Source organism: Trachinotus anak, unplaced genomic scaffold, assembly GCF_046630095.1.
Source record: "Trachinotus anak isolate AG129_WGS33_773 ecotype Australia unplaced genomic scaffold, CSIRO_AGI_Tana_v1 ptg000002l, whole genome shotgun sequence".
Taxonomy (NCBI): Eukaryota; Metazoa; Chordata; class Actinopteri; order Carangiformes; family Carangidae; genus Trachinotus; species Trachinotus anak.
In genome coordinates this window covers 21,431,128-21,456,736 of record NW_027273853.1, presented here as the reverse complement: position 1 = coordinate 21,456,736, position 25,609 = coordinate 21,431,128, and the positions used below count along the sequence as shown (strand labels likewise).

The following is a 25,609-nucleotide window of genomic DNA, read 5'->3' as shown; positions in this document are numbered from 1 at the left end:
CTAATTTCCCTTTGGGGATGAATAAAGTCATCTATCTATCTATCTATCTATCTATCTATTTATCTATCTATCTATCTATCTATCTATTTTTTTGGATCAGGCTTAGGTTGCAGTTTATGTTAGTATTTAATGGCAGTGTTGGGCACCCTGAGGACTAATAGTTTGGGCACATAGCATACAACTGCAGCATCCCTGGTTTAGTTTAGTTTATAAAGGGTGTCTATGGCTGGAGGTCAGAGTGGAACTGCTGGAAATGCTCTCTAAACTGCTTTTAAAGATTCTGTTCAACTTGTCCTCGTGGCCAAACAATTTCACTCCTCACACATCATTTTTTCCCTCAGAGCGCAGGGAAATTCGTCCTGTTTCATACAATGTGACCACCAAAGCTCGGTGACTCACAGAATTTGAACTATGTCCTTCAAAGCGGACAGAGTACCATCCAACTGCCCCATGGGGCTGTGGACAGGAGGTCGAGCAGGTTGTCCACTAATCAGAAGGCCGATGGCTCGATCCCGGTTGAATTTACTTTGGGCAAAATACTGAACCCCAACTTTCCTCAGTTGTGCCATCGGTGTATGAGTGTGTGTGATAGAGCTGCGCAGTGCAGAATGGGACTCGTAGTGTAAGTGCTTTTAGTGGCCCCTAAAACTAGAGAAACTGTATATAAATGCAGTCCATTGACCATTCACTCTAATGTCAGTCAGGAGTAAAACAGAAAGTGAGGCATTTTTTAAATTGCTGCACATGCCACATTTTTGGCACAACAGATAAAAAATATTATATCACATCATTCATCAGTCTCATCTCTCACAGAAAATATAGGCTTTGATGTGATAACAGTTTCAATATTTAATTGGTAAGCTGATCTGACAACTTCTCTGTCTGTGGGGTTTATCAAACATTTGACTGACATTTCTGTCAAAGTCCAGCTGCTCCAGCTCTAAATACAAGACAGATGGATGTACACACATTTCAACTGTTTAAACTCGAAATGTGTTTTAGTACACTTTTAGTCAGGAAACATTTGCAGAATTATTAAAAAATACGTTAATTTTTCAGTCCGACACTTTCGCTTTACTTCATTCACAAGCAATAAAATACCTGAATGAATAAATGGCATGGAACTTGATTGGACAAAGGCTTTCACAATTGATTGGACTAGTTATGGCTCACTGACACAAGCACAATACCGCGTTGGTTTGAATGTTTATTATAAATCGGATCCACAAGTACAGTAAGATATTAAGTGTCTCATTAAATGCATAGTGACGCATCTCATATTTAATCTCCACAATCTGGCTTCAACACCTCACTGTCTTCCTTCCCGTCTCCAGAATGTTCATACGCATGCGCCCGCATTCTCCCGTCTAGTTGGTTTCTTATAGAAAAAGCCCCCGTGTTGTTTTGAGGCTCCAGGTGTGTTTTTGTTTTTTATTATTATTATTATTATTATTATTATTATTTTTTTTTTTTTTACCGGCGAGCACTTTACGTTAGTGTCGCGCGGATAAGCTCACGCACCCGTCTCGTACCGTGAGCGCGCCGCGGCGGTGACAGTCGCCATTTTATTTTGAAAAATCAAACAGTACTGGAGGCACAGCGACCCTACTATTCCGTCAAGTTTGCTGTGAGAAACAAAAAGGGATGAACATCTGAATTACTTCATTGGAAGCACGGTGAGATTTCTGATATATTTCGTAAACAACCGTCGAGATTTTTTTGATTTAACACATAGGCGGCGATATTTACACGGAGGATGGCCGTTAGCCACCAGCGAGGGGTACGTGTATTTCCTGAAGAGCAGCTGTCATATTGGTCACGTCAAGAAAGTAACAATTCCTTAATTTAACCGCATTTCTCAGGCGGTGTGGTTTTCTATAATTACATTAGGTAAAATGTAGCGGGATACAATATTAACATTAGCTCGGTGAAACGTTTGCGCGTCGTTAAAAGATAGCACTTGCTACTATAATGTTAGCGAATCCATAGACTAGTCGGAGCCCGTGGAAATAAGCTAACGCTAACAAGGTTAATGCTAATGTTAGCTGGCAAGATCGCGCAAAGCCCATCCGCAATACTCGCGGCCTTCAGGCTCACGGCCAAAGCATGTGTAACGGTCTCGAAGTCTTAATAACTTGTTAGCAAGTCATGCTGCTACTAAATTTGTATTAAGACACACAATTAATTGTTTGCGCCGATTCATACACCGCAGCTTGAAACAGGCTCGTGTTGCTGATGTTAGCTACACGTAAATGCTAATTTGATAGCATTAGCTCGTAGCCTACAGGGAGTTGGTAAGATTTATCAGAGGTTAACGTTAGCTATAGACCATGGACAAGTTATACCGATTAGTAGTTATGTTAAAATAGAGCAAAGGCCTCAAGTATGCCATAGCCAACGATTACGAATTTAACGGTTAACGTTAACGATAGCCTTATTACCCAGTAAACATGTTGGCTAACATTAACTTAAACTTAAGCCTAGGAAGTGTTTACCAGTGTCATGGTGATGTTAGCTTAAGTAGTTAGCTAGTTCGCCCCACTTGCCACAAGAGTATGGTCACTTAAATGTGATGTTTGTTTTAAATCAATTAACTAACTTAGCTGCATATTATGTCGATGTCTGGTTACAATTATGACTTCGCTTAACGCGCAGTTACATGTAGTTAGGTTGCGAATACTTAACTGTCAAGATATGCTAACTTCTATTAGCTTGCTCTTTGTCTCAGCGGGTGAGTTTAAGTTCAGTTCAATAAAGCATTAGAAATTTCTAGTGAACTGCTTTTAATGCTATTCACTGTTGTATTGATTGATAAAACAGCGGTAATAATTACGCTATTGTAAGCAGAGCGGTTGGTTAGGACAGTGAGCAACTTAACTAGCTTTGGGTCTGTTTGCCAGATATTCGGGTACAGTCGAGGCCTAGTACAGACTACTGGCCCGAACAGTTTATATAACTACAATACCTCCATGAAGATAGCATACTCAGATGCTAAGCTTTAACTCATACGGTCCGAGTTAATAGAGAAATGTTAGAGCAGCAGACTTGAAAATATGTTTCACTGCACCTCGGGTCTGCCATGCACGTAGGCCTCAAAGCCTGTCACAATATTTGTGTTGTTAGTGGATGGTAAATATTGCCCTGCATAAAAGTGAGACCACAGCATTTTAAGTTTAGTGCTTTTTACAGAGGAATTCCACATTTTCTATCTTTCTCTTTCTCTGCTGTCTTTATTTGTTTGTATTGCAAAATGTTTAATATGTGTAGTAAAAAAATAACTTAAAACTTTTGTCCTTTCCTCACAGATGCTGAACTTGATTTTAAACTGAAGGACTCACCTAGCACCGGGAGCCACTGATCGGAAAACCCATTTGGAAGCCGATATTTTTCACACCTTTTGGGGGGGGGGAGCAGAAGTAACCTATCACTGAAGTGACTAAAGGGGAATAATGGTGATTTTGCGCCGTGCTCGGCCGCCTGCTTCCGCCCCAACCAGCAATGAATCTTGACTCGCTCTCGCTGGCTTTGTCTCAAATCAGCTATCTGGTGGACAATTTAACAAAGAAAAACTACCGAGCCAGCCAGCAAGAAATACAGCATGTAAGTGGTATCAAAGACATCAAGTGTCTTTTCTGTTACAGAGTTAAGGTTAATCAGTGAAACATGTCTGGAAATATCTCCATGTGTCCACATGTATTGATGTTTTCCGTGTCCCCTCACAGATTGTAAATCGTCACGGTCCTGAGGCAGACAGGCATCTACTACGCTGTCTCTTCTCCCATGTGGATTTCAGTGGCGATGGTAAAAGCAGTGGCAAGGACTTTCACCAGGTAATTTTTGATTAGAAACACATTGATATTTTTTTCTAAGCCGTAGTAGTAATAATAGTAGTGTTGCTGCAAAAGCTAATATTGTTTGGTTTTTGTTTTTTTTTAAAGCAGGGAAAAAGGTGTTTCAGGGCCAGCATTTGTTATTCAGTTTCTTAACACTTGCTTTTAAATCATGAGCAACCAAATTACTAAAGTTGATCTGCTCTCTGAAATTCATTTACATTAAATTAAATTCCCATCAACTGTTTGTGGATGTGCACACAACCAGGTGTTTGTGTGTGTATATAAAAAACATTTAAGCATTGCTTACTGGAAAAGTATAACTACTTTTTAGAAATAAATGTATGACACTCTCATTCCCACAAACCTTTTTTTTTTTAACACATGCTAAATGTTGATAGACAGCAGACAGCACTAGCCATCATAAAACATGGTTTTCCAATGAGAAATATCATGGGAAAATTGGCTAACCCATGCAGCACCAATAAATGAATTATTTCAAGTGATGCGAAGTTACTGATCTCTACTGGTACTGAGTTACATATCAAAGGGGAAAAAGTATGAGTTTTAGAATTCTACGAACCATTACATAAAGTGTAGTGCTTATGTAATAAGTTCCATTAATATTAACAATATAGCATTAGTGAAGAGATCTAAAATGTATAAAATGGTCTTATTTCCCACTGAGGTCTGTTTTTAAACTAGATGAATATTAAGAAAAAAACAGATTTGTATTGTAACATTTTGGCATTATTGTAGTCCTGGAATAAAATGGATAACAAACGTTAGTCTTTTAACACTTGAAATATTTATAGAGCTAATTCATGCTTTTACACACTGTGGTAGTTTCACATCTCCTTTTTTCACAAATTTGACAGTTTCACTTGAGAAAGAGGATGACACTAGTACAACTGGTCTGGTTTTATCTAAGCCATTGAAACAACAAATAAACATCGATCTTAAATGTTCATTAAATGAGTATTATAAAATTTTCACAAGAACAAAATCTCTTTGTGTTGCATCTTGAACAAACTGAATTTATCATTATTTGATATTTAACCTAGCCCTTATCCTGAAACTGTGTCAGGCCCTGAATAAACAAACATGAATAACATTAGTACTGAGACACTTATTTTTTTGGTTTGGTGGTTGTTGTTTAAGTAGAATTTATAGTCTGTCTGAACAGAATTTTGGATAGTAGGATAGCAGTAGAAGCCCCTCTGACCCTCACCTTCCTGTCATCGGGTAGAGGGTGTATGCACAACAATTTTCTTCACCTCTACTCACTTCATGTCATGATATGCCAGCTGGGCAGGAATGAGGCAGGTGTCATACTTCTCTCTCTAGCTCTCCTTTTTCTATTCGTTATCTTCCAGAAGGGACTGAGCAAAATGAGCATTGTTAAACCCCGTTTTTAAATGATGGCGTTACCCCCCCTTTCTGTGGCGGCTGGCTTGTCACTCTACCTTCCAGTCTGTCTGCTTGGAGCAACTATAAACACATTCCCAACGTGGCTAGACAGCATCTTTAGAACTAGTTTTGAGGGGCCACTTTATGGCCCAACTTGATGAAGAAGTGCTCTCATTCAATTTTAGTGTACAGTGTACACAAAATTAGCAGTGTTAGTGTACTAGTTTAAAAAAATGGGACCCTGTCTGTCTATTCAGCAACATTTGAAATCTTTGCAATTTGTGCTATAGAGTGACTGTGCTTATAAATCACTGGGTGTCAACAACTATTTTCCCTGCACTGAAAGCATTTGCCACGTAAGATATTGATCATTTTGCACCCATTGCCTTTACATTTGGCACGGTTTCCCTAAATAACTTCTCATGTCCTCATATCATTAGCTCTCTATGTTTATGTGTTTTCTGCCCCCGTTTGTGCGTACATCTCAGAAGGACTTTGATGGAAAACTTTATTTAAATTGGCAGATTCTTTGATTTACAGTACATTAACAGTATTTTTATCCCCATTATGCTCGTGGTAGAATTTTCATGATTGGGTTGACGTGAATTACTGCACAATTTTTTACATTGATTTTTGTTAGAGACATTTGTCTTATTTTGCTCTTCACCTGCCTGTTTTCTCTTTGCTCTCTTTTTCTCCTCGGTATGTTTTGCTTTTCAACTTGCCCAAGACACAGTTTCTGATCCAGGAGTGTGTGTCGCTGATATCAAAGCCAAATTTTATCTCTACTCTCTGTTACGCCATTGACAATCCCCTGCACTACCAGAAGGTAAGAATTTCGGTGTTGTCAGTGTGGTAGTTTCACTGTATGTCAACCCATACTGATAGAATAATTAAGTGTAATTTTTAGTTTCGTGAAGACTTACTGCTGAAGGCAAGCATAACTGTTTTGAATACATTCATATGTTACAATTAGCTGAATCAGAAATTTGTTTTTATTAATTTCTGAATCTAAAAGAATTGCACTAGCTTTTAGTTCTTGTGTCAGTCTGAAACTAACAGACATCAACTCAGAAATCATGTATATACAAACACTGCAGGTGTGAATGAATAAGAAGGAAGAAGGATTTACAGCTCATGATTTTTAAATTGTCTTTCAGAGTTTGAAGCCATCGACCCACTTATTCACTCAATTGAGTAAAGTTCTTAAGCTCAGCAAGGTCCAAGAGGTAAGCCTGGGCATCATTAATTACAAAACTAAGGGGGCCAGGGTCATATAATTCCATGGTTCACATTTGGCACCTAAGAAATACTGTCATCTTTCATCAGTCACATTTTGAAAGAGTCCCTGAAATGGGGAAACATAGAAGTTACTTAATAATGTATTTTTAATTTATTCATGCATTTCCCAGGTGATATTTGGCCTTGCTTTGCTCAACTCCAGCAACACAGACCTTCGTGGTTTTGGTAAGTAGTTCTCTGGAGCCTGAATTATTTAAACCTGTTTCAAACATAGTCTGAGTTATCAAAACAATTTCCACATTGCCAGTAAATCTTTTCCAGTAATGACTTTTCTGAAGGTAAAAGACTAAGTTGGCAAAAACATCCAAGCCTTTTTTTGTAGTTTGATTTTGATGATCTGAAGTTGTTGTTTAATCGCCACGTCACTTAATCAATAGCAGTGCAGGGAACAACAAAACTGTTTTTGATAAGGGATCATCAACATAGAAAATTGCAGCAAAGCAAGTCTGTTGTCTCAACTAGTTGTTTTTGACTGTTTCGCAGCTGCGCAGTTCATCAAGCAGAAACTTCCAGACCTCCTGCGGTCATACGTTGACGCTGATCTCGGAGGAAACCAGGAAGGTGGCTTCCAAGACATTGCAATAGAGGTCTTGCACCTACTGCTCTCCCATCTACTGTTTGGCCAGAAGGGAGCCAGTGGGGTAGGGCAAGAGCAGATTGACGCCTTCCTCAAGACACTTTGCCGAGGTATGGTGGATCAACACACATCATCTGTTTTCCAGTGTTGCTGTGCTACATTTGTTTATTTGATTCTGTGTCATTTCAGATTTCCCCCAGGAGCGCTGCCCTGTGGTGCTCGCACCACTGCTGTACCCTGAAAAACGGGACATTCTCATGGACAGGATCCTACCAGACTCGGGGGAGTTAGCTAAGACCATGATGGAGAGTTCTCTTGCAGAATTCATGCAAGAAGTTGGCTATGGCTTCTGTGCTAGGTGAATTTATGTCAAAATTCTCCACAACACATCCATCCACAATTAACACATTCAAATTAAATGTTTTTAACGCTCCCCCAGCTACAAATCATTAAATGTAATGCCAGTGAATGCAGAGTGAGGCAACATTTGGCTGCCAAGGTGCTACTGCAGGAATTGTACATGACTGAGACACTGAATACAGATCTCAGACACCGTTTTGTTCGCCTGATACAATTTGCAATTTCACAAATCTGAACATGTGACATCACAAACATTACATTTTTTACTAACATGTTATGCAACAATAGAGGTTGTACAAAAACTTAGAGCTATGCACCCAGATTTTGTTGTTGACTGTTCTATCACTAGTATAATGCTTGGGTGATTTTGATATGCGAAAGTTAAAGAGGATGGCTCATGTTCAACACTGACCTGTTTGTTCCATTTGTGTCTCCAGTGTGGATGAGTGCAGAAACATAATCCTCCAGTATGGGGTGAGAGAGGTGACAGCCAGCCAGGTAGCCAGGGTCCTGGGCATGATGGCTCGTACCCATTCTGGCCTAACTGATGGCATCCCATTACAGGTGAGTTGCTTAATTCAAATTTCTTATTTGGTGGAAGGGCCATGGGCTGCCAGAAGTTTTAAGTCTCTTTAGTAAATGTGCAGGCTTTGAAATCATAGCATTGACCTAAGAGAGACTACAAAGCTTATCAGAGCTGAAGAGGTGGTTAATTAATCTGTATTATGAGAGCACTAACGTGTCAGTATTACTGTTATTTGATTCAATAATTTTTATATTTAGTGATTGAACTGGGTTCAACATTTTGGTACATCAAAGCTTAAATGTTCTCTGCCTTTGTGCTTTCTCTTACAGTCCATCTCCGCTCCAGGCAGTGGTATCTGGAGTGACGGTAAGGATAAGAATGATGGCTCGCAGGCACACACATGGAATGTTGAGGTTCTCATCGATGTTGTCAAAGAAGTGGTAAGTGAAATGTCAGTTTATCACAAATAGTTAGCCATATGTGTTGGTTTTATTTTCCACATACTGTCACAGACTACACCTTAACACTGGTATTTTATAGTATCACTGTGGGATCCCATTTTCTCAAATTCTGCATCAGGACACATGTTAATACATACAATAGTCTTATAAACCTGATACTGAATGTTGTGGTTTTTGTACTAGATTGTTTTCAAAGTGACTGAGGTTTCACTTTTGTTCTTTTGTCTGAACACTAGAATCCCAACTTGAACTTCAAAGAGGTGACATACGAACTGGATCACCCAGGCTTTATAATCCGGGACAGTAAAGGCCTGCAAATAGTGGTATATGGCATCCAGAGGGGGTTGGGCATTGAGGTGTTCCCTGTCGATCTCATCTATCGGCCATGGAAGCACGCAGAGGGACAGGTAACTGACCAATATCTGTTTCAGCAGGATGATGTGATCACAAGTGTTTAATTGTATCTTTTAAATGTCTAATTGCTTTTTCTTTTTTTCAGCTGTCATTCATTCAGCACTCTCTGATGAGCCCAGAAGTGTTCTGTTTTGCTGACTACCCTTGCCACAATGTGGCCACTGATATTCTTAAGGCCCCACCAGAAGATGACAACCGGGAGATTGCCACATGGTATGGAACTTAGAGGTTGAATGCACTGCATTCAGCTCCGCATTTGAAACGTTGCTTTACATTTTGTCATGTGATATTAAATATCCACATTAGCGAGCAGGGTTTCTCACAGCCTATTGTAGTGGAGGCATAGTTTCACCTACTGAAAGTGATTCAGTCTTTGATTGGTTACATTACTTAAAATGACATAGATTGCTGGTATGAACCTTTTACTGGTACAGTGTGCTTGACTGAGTGTTACTTACTCTTTACAGGAAAAGTCTGGACCTGGTGGAGAGCCTACTAAGGCTGTCTGAGGTGGGTCAGTATGAGCAGGTGAAGCAGCTGTTTAGCTTCCCAATCAAGCACTGCCCAGACATGTTGGTGCTGGCATTACTGCAGATCTCCACCTCATGGCACACACTGCGCCATGAGCTCATCTCTACCCTAATGCCCATCTTTCTGGGCAACCACCCCAACTCTGCCATTATCCTGCACTACGCCTGGCATGGACAGGTTAGTGTTGGAATCGATCATATCATTAATCTTTGTTGATTTCAAGTTAAGAGATCATATTTTTTGTGTTTTTCTTTTGTACTTTGGGTATTTGTTGACTTGTTTATTTGCTCAGAAAGGCATGTGTTTTTGCTTTATATACTCATAAAAACCTGATGGTTCTTCTTGCAGGGACAGTCTCCCTCCATCCGTCAGCTAATAATGCATTCTATGGCTGAGTGGTACATGAGAGGAGAGCAGTATGACCAAGCTAAGCTGTCTCGCATCCTGGATGTGGCCCAGGACTTGAAGGTTTGTCAGAACAGACTAATCATTGACACGAAGACCACTTCAAGATAAAGCAGAATAATTAGGCAATAGTGTTGAAGCACACAGGACTGTTGCACTAAATTTGTTCTTCCATCTTTTCTTTCATTTCATTATAAAACACAACTTAGAGGTAATAGGGACATTATTTATCCTGTGAAGAGAAAAGTGTACAAATGACAGATTATGTGAGATTCAGAGATAGTTCTTATTCTTACTGTTAGTAATAATTAGTAATAAAGGTGGGATATTGAATTTGTTCTATCTTTAAGCATATTTTTCATGATGCTCCATACTTACATAAGTTTTCTTTTCTCCAGTCTCTATCGATGCTGCTGAATGGTACTCCATTTGCCTTTGTAATTGACCTTGCTGCACTTGCCTCTCGCCGTGAATACCTCAAACTTGATAAATGGCTGACTGACAAAATCAGAGAGCATGGGGTATGTCTTTAAATTGATTTAACCCTCTAAAGCCCACAGGAGTGTATACATTCGCAAATATCTTGTTGTGTTTAGTGTGTCATTACTCCACAATGGTTGAGCTAGAGACATGCCATTTTCACATTAAACCATAGAATCAGTGCTTTCCAACAAGCCCCTGTTTGCCCACGTGAGTCTTTTGTATTAGTCGATAAACTAATATTTAAATTTAGAAAAGATTTGGATAGTCTTACTGTTTACCTGGTGCACTGGATATTCCATCAGCATGTATATCGATCGATATTCATCAGCCATCTTTGATAGTTATGTTTCTGAATCGGCTTCAATGGGTGCCGTCACAGCCAATCAGTTTGTGACTTAGAGGCTTGGCTTTTAGTTGCTTTTATACCCAAACCAAATGTAAGCAATACTGTATTATTCTGCAGAGTAAAGGGACGTTGGTCTAAGTTTACTGTAGTGACAGAAAAGATAGGAAGACATGGCCAGTCAGATATTTATTGCAGCAAAGAGTTTGGAGCTGATTTTTTGAGAAGAATAAACACCCAATACTGTGCAAAGGTGGACATAACCCATAATCAGAATCAGTTTTATTGCCAAAGAATATTTTCACATACAAGGAATTTGTGCTGGTGTTCAGTGCAAATGGTGTTATATTACTGTGAACACATGTCCAACTTCCTCTTATGATATTTTCTTTCATTGTTATGGTTTGCAGTGCTTTTATCTATAAAATAAGTAAAATTTAAGGTCTGTCTTTTTTTCTAGGCTTCTGCTACCATCCCTTATAATAGTGTACAGAAGTCTTGATTGAGTGACATATCTAGCTGATTTTGTGCCAATTCTTAATCTGTGTAATTTAATAAGGATAAACACAAAGGAATGCAAAAACGGAAAAGTCTTGATATGGGTCACAGAGGGTTAAGTGCATTTGTTCTCAAAAATCAATAAGCATGTTGGTTTACTTATTCAGCTCATTGTATTTTGAACACATTACCCTAAGAACATAGGTATTTTACAACAATTTTGTGTTTGTGTGTGTCAGGAACCTTTTATCCAGGCCTGTGTGACATTCCTGAAAAGGCGCTGTCCATCCATTATGGGGGGTCTGGCCCCAGACAAGGACCAGCCCAAAAGCGCCCAGCTGCCACCAGAGACCTTAGCCACCATGCTGGCCTGCCTCCAGTCCTGTGCTGGGTGAGAAACGATTTTGCTTAATTTCCCTAACTCCCTGGTGAATTTCATGGTGTTTTGACCATATAAGACCTTTTAAAAACAATAGAGCCTGAGGAGTTTGTAAATGACTGCTGAGATAGACACCATTCTCACTATTCTGCACAGGTTTGCCCCTCTCCCCCTGTTTCAACTCAAGATTCTTTTACTTCATCCTTAGGAGCGTGTCCCAGGAGTTGTCTGAGACTATCCTGACCATGGTTGCTAACTGCAGCAATGTAATGAATAAAGCCCGGCAGCCACCACCAGGGGTAATGCCAAAGGGACGTGCCCCCAGCACCAGCAGCCTAGATGCCATCTCACCTGTACAGGTATCTTCATGTGAAAGCCATATCATGCCTCTGCATGCAAACACCTTTTTAGTGTTAAAAATTGGCGTCAACAAAACTGATCTGTAGTCCCAACTTGCTTAAAAAACTTCAGATATAACAAATGTTTGTGATAGCTTTGTCTGGTTGTCATATTTTTGCTTTTTAACATATCAGTGAACGTCATGAATATGTTCCTTAAACATCCTGAAGTTTGTACTGGTGATTCTCCCTGCCTAATTATCTTAATCTCTCTCTCTCTCTCTCTTGCCCTTCTCTAGATGGACCCTCTGTCTGGCATGGGTTCCTTGAACTTGGGGGGCACAGCCACCTCCCACACTCAGAGCATGCAGGGTTTCCCAACCTCCCTGAGTTCAGCTTTTAGTAATCCCCAGTCCCCAGCCAAGGCCTTCCCACCACTGTCCAACCCCAACCCGAGCACACCATTTGGGGGCATTGGCAGCCTGTCCTCGCAGCTCCCTGGTATGGACTCTGGTACTATGCTGTTTGATTATCTTCTTTTTAGACAAACATATGTTCATTCTTTATCTGTATTTTATACTGCACTATAGCCATTTGAATCATTCTTCTGTCATTTCAGTGAGAAATGAGACTGGAACAGCTAGTTACACTGAATTAGTAGTTACATTGAATATTGATATAACTATTATGTAAACGTTAAGCTTAAGCAAACTATGGCATAGCTCAGGTTCAGATCTGTAACTTTATAAGATTGTATCATGAGAAATCCAGTCAAAAGCGTTCAGGAAAACATTTTGTAAGGCTAACAAATTTGGCACAACGTCCTGCAGGATCACTCAGTACTTGTGTGTATTAAATGGTCCCAAGTTCAGAGTACAAAGGGTAGTAGTTCAGACAGTGAAGTGGGTGTTGATTGAAATGATTGAAGTGTTGTTTTATGTCTAGGTCCTTTGGGCTCAGGCATTGGCTCTGGTATTGGCTCGAGTCTAGGAATGCCAACAGTAAGCACCGACCCTTTTGGCACCAGGAAGATGAGCACACCAGGCCTGAATCCACCAACCTTTCAGCAGAGTAAGATGAAGGCCTGTAAGTGGTGGTGGTAGTGGTGTGACTGAGAGCCCCGCCCTGCGCTGCTCTGCACTGTATTTCCTCTACAGTGATTATGATTATTGTCATAATTGTCAATTTATTTCTAGTGCACCTTTGTGTGCTACACCAATATGGTTTTCAAGTCCGTACCAAGAGCTTTTAAAAGACTGAATCTCAACATCTTGGACACATTTAGATGACTTAACTTATAACTATATAACTTATAAAATCTGTTTATCATAGAGGAAATACAGATCAGTCTTCCATTCCTTGTCTGCTTATGCTGACGGCCCCACTTTAGTGTCATTTGTCTACTTTTTAAGCATCAAAAAGAGGTCTAACTTGACTTGATCAGTTGGAAACCTTTTTGGTGCCTGATGTAACACTTGACTGCTTAATTATTATCATTAATGTGTGAATTACTTGGCCCATGCTGCACCAGTTTTGGATTACAACATTCAACTAAATCTAAAACTAAATGTCATTTACTTCTCTTCTCCCAGCTGACCTTTCTCAGGTGTGGCCAGAGGCAAACCAGCACTTTAGTAAGGAGATAGACGATGAAGCAAACAGTTACTTCCAGCGCATCTACAACCACCCACCTCACCCGACTATGTCTGTGGATGAAGTATGTAGCAATCTTATTAATTTGTTTCTTGCCATAGTACAAACTAACCTAAGACAAGCTTGTGCATACTTTGAAGGAATTATTGGCCACTTTGAGTTCAACTCATCCATACTCCAAATAATGTTGCTGCTCTTCAGATTCACTCATTTCCAACTGCAATATTGCCTAGGTACTGGAGATGCTGCAGAGGTTCAAGGATTCTACCATCAAGCGGGAGCGAGAGGTGTTCAATTGCATGCTTCGGAACTTGTTTGAGGAATACCGGTTCTTCCCCCAGTACCCAGACAAGGAGCTGCACATCACTGCCTGCCTTTTTGGTGGCATTATTGAGAAGGGTCTTGTCACATACATGGCCCTGGGCTTGGCCCTCCGATATGTTCTTGAAGCCTTAAGAAAACCCTACGGATCTAAAATGTATTATTTTGGAATTGCCGCCCTTGATAGGTTCAAAAACAGGTATTAATATGTTTTCTGTTGTAAAATGAGTACTAATATGTCAACAATCATCTTGTGTCAAGCTAATATATATTATTTTTCTAGACTAAAGGACTACCCTCAGTATTGTCAACACCTCGCTTCAATTGCACACTTCTTACAGTTCCCCCATCATTTACAAGAGGTAATCAGGTTTCCTTAATTTATTTTATTTTTGTTCACCATTCTTTAAGTCTTAGTTTGTCCCAGCTCTGACTACAGAAAAGGCTTGCCCCATACAGATAAATTAAATCTCTCGCTCTGCACCTTTCAATATCCTGTGCGTGCAGTATATCGAGTATGGCCAACAGTCACGGGACCCTCCGGTGAAGATGCAAGGCTCCATCACCACACCTGGCAGTCTAGCACTGGCACAAGTTCAAGCCCAGGCCCAGTCACAGCAACCTGGTGGCCCCAAAGCCCCACAGCCTGGTCAGCCCAGCACCCTTGTCACCACCACCACGACTACAACCACAGCAGCCAAGACCACCACAATTACAAGACCAACATCCAGTGGCTTCAAGAAGGATGTGCCTGTGAGTTTGACAGAAGACCGAACACCCAAATGTTTGTCGTCAGTGCTTTGCAACTGCTTTATGTTTTTCTGCATGAAAAATATAGTGTTTAGACACAGTTTTCAGAAGTGTAATTATCCTTGCTCCTACTTGCAGCCCTCCATAAACACTACCAACATTGACACCCTGTTGGTGGCCACTGACCAAACAGAAAGGATTGTAGAGCCTCCAGAGAATGTCCAGGAGAAGATTGCTTTTATCTTCAACAACCTTTCTCAGTCCAACATGACACAGAAGGTAAAAGAACACTGATTTAGATTACTGTATCTCAAGAACCATAATAGTTTAGTAGTAGTAATAGTGAGATTTTTTTTTCTTAACCGTGTTTGCTTCTCCCAGGTTGAAGAGTTGAAAGAGACAGTGAAGGAGGAGTTTATGCCCTGGGTGTCTCAGTACCTGGTGATGAAGCGTGTCAGCATTGAGCCCAACTTTCACAGTCTGTACTCCAATTTTCTGGACACTCTCAAGAACCCTGAGTTTGTCAAGATGGTCCTCAATGAGACTTACCGAAATATCAAGGTAAAATAATGGGTGATAAGATGTTAAGAATATTTTCTTGATGTAAAATATCTCTCAGTAGTCCTTTTCACACATGGGACATCCAACATTGCTTGATTCCAAGCATGTGAGGCCATAGGCTTTTTTTTTTTTTTTTTTTGCCATTTCACACTCGAGTCTCTCATTGCACAGCTGTTTTTCCACATCAACTAGGCATCACATTATCATGCTAGACAAAGAAGTTTTTTGCTCCTACGTACCACATTTGCAGTACTGTTGACAAGTCATAATTTGTGAAATACTGACATTTCCCTTGTGTTTTTTTTAAACAGGTCCTCTTGACCTCGGACAAGGCAGCTGCAAATTTCTCTGATCGCTCCCTGCTGAAGAATCTGGGCCACTGGTTGGGCATGATTACACTGGCCAAAAACAAGCCTATCCTCTATACAGTAAGAATTTGTGACAAGTTTGTTGTTTGGATCTGTATGATTATTGGATGGGGCTTCTGTCAACTTCTTGAGATGGTTTAAATTGATTTTTACTACTTTTCCCAGGATCTGGAAGTCAAGTCTCTGCTACTGGAAGCCTATGTGAAAGGACAACAGGAGCTACTTTATGTGGTTCCCTTTGTGGCCAAAGTTTTGGAGTCCAGTTTACGGAGCATGGTGAGCAAGATGCGATTGCATTACCTTAGACCACTACCCATATAAAATATTACATATTTACTTCAAACAAAAATATATATATATATATATATTTTTTCAAAACTTATCTGATTTCATCATTTGATGTTCATTGGATTCTTTGTAGTGTTTTAAACTGATGTTTGTCTTTGATATTGTAGGTTTTCAGACCCCAGAACCCCTGGACCATGGCCATCATGAATGTCCTTGCTGAGCTCCATCAGGAACATGACCTCAAGGTAATAGAATACTCCTCTTGGTAGCCATTTAAACCCAAGAAGCGCTTGGACCAGAGTGTAAGTGCAGTCCGTTGAATCTTAAGCTGAAATAGGTCTAAACCCACATATTGTCACATGTGGCTATGATATATTTACCAATAACTGCAATAAAATCCAGTTTAACTGAAATTATTATTGTACAAAGCTAAACAAATTCAAAAAAAATTTGTCAGTAGACAGGTGAGAAACTATTGCTCACATTGTTCTCTTGTTTATTACAGCTGAACTTAAAGTTTGAGATTGAAGTTCTGTGCAAGAACTTGTCCTTGGACATAAATGATCTGAAGCCAGGAAACCTGCTGAAGGACAAGGAGAAGCTAAAGAGCCTGGAGGAGCAGCTCTCCGCACCAAAGAAAGAGGCAAAGCCCCCAGAGGAGATGCTACCAGTGTCTACCACAGGTGGATGCTCCATATTTGTTCATTTTTTGGATTTTCCTCTTAACCTACAACTACGTCTGAAGTGTTGAAGTATTTAAGTTATGTGCCTTAACTCTACCATCGACAAGGGCAGTCAGTTCTGTTCAGTATCAACTAACCAATAGCAGTGGATACCATTTACCTTTTAAGCAGTGGTTTAGAAGCACTTTTAGAAACATTTTGTGTAAACAGAACTGCAATAATGACTCTCCCCTCCCAAATGATTGAAGAAATGAACCATTAACCCTCCAAAACTACTTCACTCAGTTGAATAAACCTAAGCTCATGTTCACTAGATTTGATTTTGAGCATGAGGTAGATAATTTCCCATATCAGCATCCTAAAAATATGTGTAATTTTTGCTTTATTTCCTACCCCTATTTTGTCATATCAGGCCTCTCTTTTGCTTTGTGAAGTTTGTGAAGAGCTTAGTGTTTGTTTTTGTTAATTATTTGCTTGCTTTCTGTTAATGTTGTCTGGACAAGCTGCTTTTTCTTGTGATTTTAATCAAATTAGCGTTTTGTGACCAACAGGAGACTTTGTTCCATTTGCAGCTCCTCCCTCAACTCCAGCTGCCACCACCACCACTTGCACAACCACGGGGCCCCCCACTCCACAGTTCAGTTATCATGACATCAATGTGTATGCCTTGGCAGGCCTGGCTCCACACATCAATATAAATGTCAACGTAAGTATTAAATACCTGCAAACCACTGACACAGATGTTAATGAAGTCAGTGCACCAATTCAGACACACACACCTCCTCTTGCACCTCTTGTTGAAATCTATCTTCTTTTATCATTTTGATTGTAATTCTCTTATTGACTTTTGTCATTCTCATGCCTCCTCCATCTTTTCTCTTCAGATCCCATTGCTACAGGCCCATCCTCAGTTGAAGCAGTGTGTGCGGCAATCAGTAGAGCGAGCTGTCCAGGAGCTAGTGCATCCTGTGGTTGATCGCTCTATCAAAATTGCCATGACAACCTGCGAGCAGATCATTAGGAAGGACTTTGCCCTGGATTCAGAGGAGTCCCGCATGCGTGTCGCTGCCCACCATATGATGAGAAACCTGACTGCTGGCATGGCCATGATCACCTGCCGTGAGCCCCTGCTCATGAGCATTGCCACCAACCTTAAGAACAGCTTTGCTGCTGCACTTAGGGTAAGCGGAACACCTATGTAAAAGCTTAGATATAGAGAGAACTTTCATTTCCTACACACCCATCCTCCCTTCTGTTTGATAGCTTGTATCATTCCTGCTTCTTCTATAACTTAAGTTGTTTATTCTACCAGGCACCAACCCCCCAGCAAAGGGAAATGATGGAAGAGGCTGCTGCACGGATTGCTCAAGACAACTGTGAATTGGCTTGTTGCTTCATTCAGAAAACAGCAGTGGAGAAGGCTGGCCCTGAAATGGACAAGAGACTAGCCACGGTGAGACTTAAAGACTAGCACAACAGCTTGAAATATGAATGCATTTCTGATTATATGTCAGCTGTGGCCAGTGTCACCATAGCTTGAAATGTGTAAAAAGAAATTAAGCCATTTTCATTCTCAACATTAGATCACAATAATTGCAAGATGGATAAAGCTTTTACACCAACTTCAGAATAGTAATGCATGATATACTGATACTAGAAAGGTATTACAATACCCTGCTGATTTAAAAAAAAAAAAAAACTGCACTATACCCCATTCTACAAATACCAATACATTAAGAATGACAGTGTTTTAATAAAATTATTTCCTGAGTTGTGCTGATTAGTGACAGTGGTGCAGTATGTCTGTACAGTGTTCTGGTTCCACTTTTATTGCATGAAAGCAATAAAATGAGGCATAAATACAAGTGCTCTTGCTGACCATCCACAGCTTGTTGATGAAGCAAATGCACAAAGCGAAATATGGCAGTATTTTGTATTATTGTAGGTAGTGTTATAATTAATAATACAAATAAAGTTATAATTTCAGTGTTGTGACAACACTACTTTGAACAGTGCTGTGCATGTTGATCTTGATGGGGTCACCATGACTAAAGACAATACTGGCAAACGTCTAGTTCAGAAGGAAACTGCTTTTGTAGGCTCGATGAGGGTCTCACAAGCATAAATTATATAATTTTCATTCTCATCTTGTTATTCAATCACATAAATATTTTAATTATACTTTGACAGAAAAGTGCCAAATGTATTAACAAGGTCTCAACTCTTGTAGGAATTTGAGCTGAGAAAGCATGCACGCCAAGAGGGACGGCGTTATTGTGATCCCGTGGTTCTGACTTACCAAGCTGAACGTATGCCTGAGCAGATCAGACTTAAGGTAAGATCACTTTAACATCCAGTCATGCAAATATCAGGAAACGATGCCAATCAATTTTGATTTATCTCACACTAGCTGCAGCTTAAAATAAGACAGAATTTCTCATTACTCGGTTACTGTGGATACATTTCTGTTAACAGACAAAATGCATGTCTGTGTTGTAGGTGGGAGGAGTGGACCCTAAGCAACTAGCTGTATATGAGGAGTTTGCCAGGAACGTTCCAGGTTTCTTACCCAGTAATGATCTCTCACAGCCCACTGGCTTCTTGGCTCAGCCCATGAAGGTGAGTGTTTTAACACACTTTAACTAAGTGACTCTTGTGTCAGTGTCAAGAAATTTGGCTCACGGATGGGTATTGGCATTTTAAACCCACACAACTTAATTCAATCTCTATATTTCTATTACAGCAACAGGCATGGGCTACAGATGATGTGGCTCAGATCTATGATAAGTGCATGGCAGACTTGGAGCAACATCTTCATGCCATCCCTCCAGCCCTTGCTATGAACCCCCTAACTCAGGCCTTACGCAGCCTGCTGGAAACTGTGGCTTTGGCCAGGAACTCCAGGGATGGCATCGCTGCACTTGGCCTCCTTCAGAAGGTAGGAGCGTTACTTTCATAGCTGAAATAGTGAGAGAAGCAACGCGAAGGATTCATTTGTGTTACCGTGTGCTTTACTAAATTGGTTTCTCTTTTTCTCAGGCTGTGGAAGGTCTTCTAGATGCTACTAGTGGGGCTGATGCTGACTTGCTGCTTCGCTACAGAGAGTGCCACCTGCTGGTGCTCAAAGCTCTGCAGGATGGACGTGCCTATGGACCACAGTGGTGTAATAAGCAGATCACCAGGTGAATCAGGACACATTTGATTTCAAATTGTTATTCCCTGTGGTGCATGACATAAGGAGGTTCCATAAATGGGATATTTTGTAATTATTAATTTATGTGTCTAATTTGCGTGCTGTTTGTGATCACAGGTGTCTGATTGAATGCCGTGATGAGTACAAATACAATGTAGAGGCAGTGGAGCTTCTGATCAGGAACCATCTCGTAAACATGCAGCAGTATGACTTGCACCTGGCACAGGTACATAGTACACACTTAAACGGTCAATAGTAAACATCGGATAATACTTTATTATGTTTTTGGGCTTGGAATTGTAATACAAAAAATTATCAGTGCATAAGATTTGTTGTCAATTCTGCACTTTGATGAGATTTGTGATTCAGTTGCTCATTTATGTGTCTGGCCATGTAAAGCTTGAAGTGCCATTAGTGGCTAATGTCAGTTTTTGTTTTCTTCCAGTCAATGGAAAATGGATTGCACTACATGGCAGTTGCATTTGCCATGCAGTTGGTAAAACTGCTGCTGGTGGATGAACGCAGTGTCAGCCATGTCACAGAAGCTGATCTCTTTCACACAATTGAGACTTTAATGAGGACCTGTGCACACTCCAGAGCCAACGCACCTGAAGGGTAAAGAACTATTACAATGTTTAATGTTAAACATTAATGTATTTCATTTGTTGTATCTAAGGACCACAAGTTTCTGTTCCAGAATATGGTTACATTGGTGGCAGGAACAGTTAGGGGTCTCAGTGTAAGGTGCCGACACCCTATTGTGATTATCTGCAACACTGACCCTCTCTGCTTAGTTTTGTGGATTTCTAAGTCCACATAGTAAACATTTTACTATATTTACTGGGTCCCACTGACTCTAATCCACATAGTATTAACCAGTTCATTGTAGATTTTCTGCTATTTTTAATTTTGCTCAAGACTTAGTAGTGCATGTTCATAGACCCTTTTAATTGTTGCATTCATTGATGTTTTAAAACCGAATCTGTGTTCTTTTCCTCCTCAACCCCAGTCTTCCCCAGCTTATGGATGTTGTTCGCTCCAACTACGAAGCCATGATTGACCGGGCCCACGGTGGACCCAACTTTATGATGCACTCTGGGATTTCACAGGCTTCAGAATATGATGATCCCCCAGGCCTGAGGGAGAAGGCAGAGTACCTCTTGAGGGAGTGGGTGAACCTGTACCACTCAGCTGCTGCTGGCAGGGATAGCACCAAAGCTTTCTCTGCCTTTGTTGGCCAGGTAAACGATCACTTATCAGTTAAGTAAAACTGCTCAAAAACCAAGGCTTTTTCCATGTTTACCTCATGTCTCCCCTCTTTCTCTCTGTAGATGCACCAGCAAGGCATCTTGAAGACAGATGACCTGATCACAAGGTTCTTCCGGCTGTGCACAGAAATGTGTGTGGAGATAAGCTATCGGGCACAGGCTGAGCAGCAGCACAACCCAGCAGCCAGTGCAGCCATCATCAGAGCCAAGTGTTACCACAACCTGGATGCCTTTGTTAGGCTCATAGCCCTGCTGGTCAAACACTCTGGAGAGGCCACCAACACAGTGACAAAAATCAACCTCCTCAACAAGGTACAGCAACATGACATATATAATACCAGAGACATTATAAGGCAGGAGACAAATCACTTCTAGAATCCTGAATAGAAAAATCTTAACACCAAAAATGGCTGTGTATTACACACACAACGACCCTCCCACCAAAAAACCTGTCATCTGTTTATCAACAACATTATCAGCCATGCACATGCATAGTAGAAGTATAACCTGTAGGGAAAAAACATTTTAGACATTTATTTGGGGTAAAGCTACCAGACTTTTTAAATGTTTTTGTTTTTTTTAAATCAGATTTGACTGATCCTATACGTGCAGTTTTTATTTCCTGGTGACCATTGAAAGTGCTGCGGTGGCCCTCTCCCCATTTATTTAGATCTTAAAAAATAACTGCCCTGGGGTGTTGCTAAAATGGCTGCAGATTGGCAATACTTGCCTTTAAGGACTATGATGATAACATATTATACCTGTTTATCAGTTGCACAACAGTTAAAAGTATAAACTGAAGGGCAATATTGTGCTTAAACTGGTGTGGTTACTAAGAATTCAGCAAACATGAGAGATGTGTCATGTAGACTTTACTTATGTCTTGACAGCACTATAAACAGCTGGTTAAAACCTAGGTTGAAGAACCAGTCTTTCTCACTTCAAAGGCACAAATTGGACTTTGTACTTGATTGTGATTACGTTCTACATTCTGCCTCTAGGTGCTGGGTATTGTAGTTGGGGTGTTGATCCAGGACCATGATGTCCGTCAGACAGAATTCCAACAGCTACCCTACCACCGCATTTTCATCATGCTGCTGTTGGAGCTCAATGCCCCTGAACATGTCCTCGAGACCATCAACTTTCAGACTCTCACCGCCTTCTGGTAAGACATCCACTTTCATCAACCACATCTGAAGGGTTACCTTGTGCCGAGGAACTATTCAGTTTGTATGTCAAAATGAAAATGCATGGCTAGTGCTCATATTCTCCTTAAGATGAACATATTTTGAAAGTTTTTGTACTTTGTATTCACTTTTTCTTTCATCTGCAGCAATACCTTCCACATCCTGAGACCCACCAAAGCACCCGGCTTTGTGTATGCCTGGCTGGAACTCATCTCCCATCGTATCTTCATTGCCAGGATGCTAGCACACACACCGCAGCAGAAGGTACGCAAGAACAAGACATGACTGTCTGATTTTCACATACTTTTAAAAGCTTACCTTCAGTATTCATAGACAGATCTTTCTGCTTTTCCCATCTTCACTGTTTTTGAATTTTGATCTAATTGACTAATTTTGTCTTCCAGGGTTGGCCCATGTACGCACAGTTGCTGATTGATCTCTTTAAGTACCTGGCCCCTTTCTTGAGGAATGTAGAGCTCAACAAACCTATGCAAATCCTCTACAAGGTGCTTTCTCCTTTTCCCCTTAGTAACAGTCACGTGTATCAAACCAATTTGACTACAGTGAAAGCATGTTTCTGTCATGTGTTGTTTGATTAACCTTGTACTGGAGCATGGGGTTGTAACGAACACAGTCAAGTGGTCCAAAATACAGACAATATACTGCAATTGCAATTTCGTTTGTGCTACATTCATAGACCAGTGCCAATATCATGACACGTGGTTGATAATTGACTCAAATTGACTGTGTCTGAGAGGCTTATTCTTTGTCTGCATCTGTATCTTAGCTGATTGTCTTGCCATTTATTTTGGTAGCGAGTATTACAGCTTTTGCAGCGTTTTCAGCATAGTGTCAGTTTTTTTGTTTAATGTGAAGATGTTTTCTATTAAATAGTAAATGTTGTGATTACAAAACCTGAAACTAATCTATGCTGTCCTTTTTTTTTTTTTAATTGGCTGTTTCAGGGCACACTGCGAGTTCTTCTGGTCCTGCTGCATGACTTCCCAGAGTTCCTGTGTGACTACCATTATGGTTTCTGTGATGTGATCCCACCCAACTGCATCCAGCTGCGCAACCTCATCCTCAGTGCCTTCCCACGCAACATGAGGCTTCCTGACCCTTTCACACCCAATCTCAAGGTAGAGTCTCTATCTATCTATCTATCTATCTATCTATCTATCTATCTATCTATCTATCTATCTAACAGTGTAGATCAGCTGTTTGGTAAGCGTGATGGTTATTTCAAATCTAGAGGAGTCCGGTTTCTTTTGGCTTGTTTGAATATTGATTACCAGACTAACAAATGATCTAATACATCTGTCCTTTACCACCCCCCCACCTCTCTGCAGGTGGACATGCTGAGTGAGATCAACATTGCTCCCCGCATCCTCACCAACTTCACAGGTGTGATGCCTTCCCAATTCAAGAAGGATCTGGACTCGTATCTGAAGACCCGATCACCGGTCACTTTCCTTTCTGAACTGCGCAGCAACCTGCAGGTAGGACCAGTGTCCATCTATATGAAGTTGTTATTGTTTCTAGCAGTATTAATATAATTACAGTTAATGTGTTTGTTAAATTTTTCTTCTTTATGTCTCCCAGGTGTCTAATGAGCCAGGAAATCGCTACAACATCCAGCTGATCAATGCTCTAGTGTTGTATGTAGGCACACAGGCTATTGCTCACATCCACAACAAGGGCAGCACACCTTCCATGAGCACGATCACTCACTCTGCACACATGGACATCTTCCAGAACCTGGCTGTGGACCTGGACACTGAGGGTAAGGGTATATCAGTCTTCATCAAATGATAGATGAGCAGTTCAAAGCTTTTTGGGGTAGGTTTATTTTGTAACCCAGAACCAGATTTTAAGATTTCTGCAATAAACAAAAAGTAGAGAATTCTGATCAGGTTTCTGCTGTTATGTCTTCTCAGGACGCTACCTGTTCTTGAATGCGATCGCCAATCAGCTGCGCTACCCCAACAGCCACACTCACTACTTCAGCTGCACTATGCTCTATTTGTTTGCTGAAGCAAACACCGAGGCCATCCAGGAGCAGATCACCAGGTGAGTCTGAGTTACTTTATTTCAGAAGGACTACATCCAGCCATCACCAAGTTGAAGTTAAGTACAAGTGCTGCTAATTAAAGCGTTGTCCTTCCATCTCCCCCTCACCTCCAGGGTTCTGCTGGAGAGGCTGATAGTGAACAGGCCTCACCCATGGGGTCTCCTCATCACCTTCATCGAGCTGATCAAGAACCCTGCCTTCAAGTTCTGGAGCCACGACTTTGTGCACTGTGCCCCTGAGATTGAAAAGTAGGTTCCCTGTTTGACTCGTTGTACTTTGCATTGCTGTTTTAGGGAGAATGTTGATTTATAATAGAGATGAAATAATGTCAGCCTCACCTTCGAGCTGTTCTGCTGAAGTTAACGTCTTACCTCTCCCCTCTGTCCTCAGGCTGTTCCAGTCTGTAGCCCAGTGCTGCATGGGACAGAAGCAGGCCCAGCAGGTGATGGAAGGCACCGGTGCCAGCTAGCCTGTGTACCAGCCAGCTCATAGCCCTTGGGAGAGATGCCGCGGCCTTGACCCACTCCCCCACCACACACACGTTGGCACTGGATAAACTGGCAACCACAGTCATTTGAAATGTGGATCAAAGGACTACTGCTCACGGATCTAAAGATTAGATTTTTGTTTATCCCTTTGGGGCTGAATTGAGACGAGAGAATGGGTTGGGACATGCTGTTTAATATACTTTTTTTGATGCTTTGATGTAAATATTGAAAAAAGGGAGAACGGGAGAGTAAATAAGTGGAGAACAATTCACATGTCAAATAAAATGTATCCTGACATGGAAAGACATCTAAACATATTTTCACTCACTACCAAAGTCCTTGGTTTGCTTCTCTCCACACAAATCCTTTTTTCAGACCTTTTTGTTTTGATTTCAGAGGCTGAATGATAGATGATTGAAGAAAAGAAGCTGCCTGCTATTTTCATTTGATTCCTTTTTATCCCTGAGTGGGAAAGGAAGGTGTAGTTTAGTCTGCCAGGTGGGGTGGGTGGTCTGCTCCTGGTGTGTCGGTGTGTTGGTGGAGACGGTTTGCTGATGGTTTGTCCATTTGAAACTGGCTCTGGACGTCTCTCCCTGGCACTTGTAAAATTGTGCAAAGTGATGGTGACATCGTATCTTGACAATTTGTACAAAGATCCAAATTGAAGAACAACAATAGAAAGGACCAATACAGCCCATTTTGTAACATTTTGAATGTTTTGTAAATGTATTGGTCCATGTGTTGTATTTTGTAGTCCTTTCTAGTTTGCCTTTAGTTCTTGCTACTTAACTGCAGTATGCATACATACAGTAAATAAAGCATTCAAACTGCAACGCATCCGTGTTCTTTTAGGGCTACAAAAGTAAAATGATGGTGCTAATATAATACATATAAAATATTCACTGCATTATGTTTTCCAGA

At 40.8% G+C, this 25,609-nt stretch overlaps 1 protein-coding gene across 14 annotated transcripts; it reads left to right on the top strand.

Moving 5' to 3' along the window:
• The first annotated feature begins 1,535 nt into the window (after window positions 1-1,535).
• Window positions 1,536-25,521, top strand: cnot1 (CCR4-NOT transcription complex, subunit 1). Of its 14 annotated transcripts, XM_071505891.1 has the most exons (49): window positions 1,536-1,676; window positions 3,306-3,600; window positions 3,723-3,830; window positions 5,971-6,069; window positions 6,401-6,469; window positions 6,653-6,707; window positions 7,026-7,229; window positions 7,309-7,477; window positions 7,917-8,043; window positions 8,335-8,445; window positions 8,703-8,873; window positions 8,966-9,093; window positions 9,348-9,588; window positions 9,760-9,879; window positions 10,215-10,337; window positions 11,380-11,531; window positions 11,728-11,878; window positions 12,157-12,358; window positions 12,803-12,928; window positions 13,450-13,574; window positions 13,744-14,030; window positions 14,115-14,193; window positions 14,339-14,584; window positions 14,720-14,860; window positions 14,963-15,142; window positions 15,454-15,570; window positions 15,676-15,786; window positions 15,966-16,043; window positions 16,304-16,481; window positions 17,033-17,187; window positions 17,366-17,662; window positions 17,794-17,934; window positions 18,712-18,816; window positions 18,981-19,100; window positions 19,225-19,419; window positions 19,521-19,663; window positions 19,792-19,900; window positions 20,120-20,289; window positions 20,684-20,915; window positions 21,006-21,254; window positions 21,944-22,107; window positions 22,276-22,393; window positions 22,534-22,635; window positions 23,095-23,268; window positions 23,479-23,628; window positions 23,732-23,912; window positions 24,067-24,199; window positions 24,314-24,448; window positions 24,591-25,521. In XM_071505891.1, the coding sequence occupies exons 2-49, from the start codon at window positions 3,499-3,501 to the stop codon at window positions 24,667-24,669; spliced, it is 7,152 nt and encodes a 2,383-aa protein (XP_071361992.1). In that variant the 5' UTR covers window positions 1,536-1,676; window positions 3,306-3,498; the 3' UTR covers window positions 24,670-25,521. The 14 variants fall into 14 exon arrangements, with proteins under 14 accessions (XP_071361992.1, XP_071362036.1, XP_071361934.1 ...); XM_071505935.1 differs by lacking the exon at window positions 1,536-1,676 and having other exon boundaries at window positions 3,365-3,600; window positions 5,977-6,069; window positions 12,157-12,370; window positions 17,054-17,187; XM_071505833.1 differs by lacking the exon at window positions 1,536-1,676 and having other exon boundaries at window positions 3,365-3,600; window positions 5,977-6,069; window positions 12,157-12,370; window positions 12,803-12,943; window positions 14,330-14,584.
• Window positions 25,522-25,609: the final 88 nt, after the last annotated feature.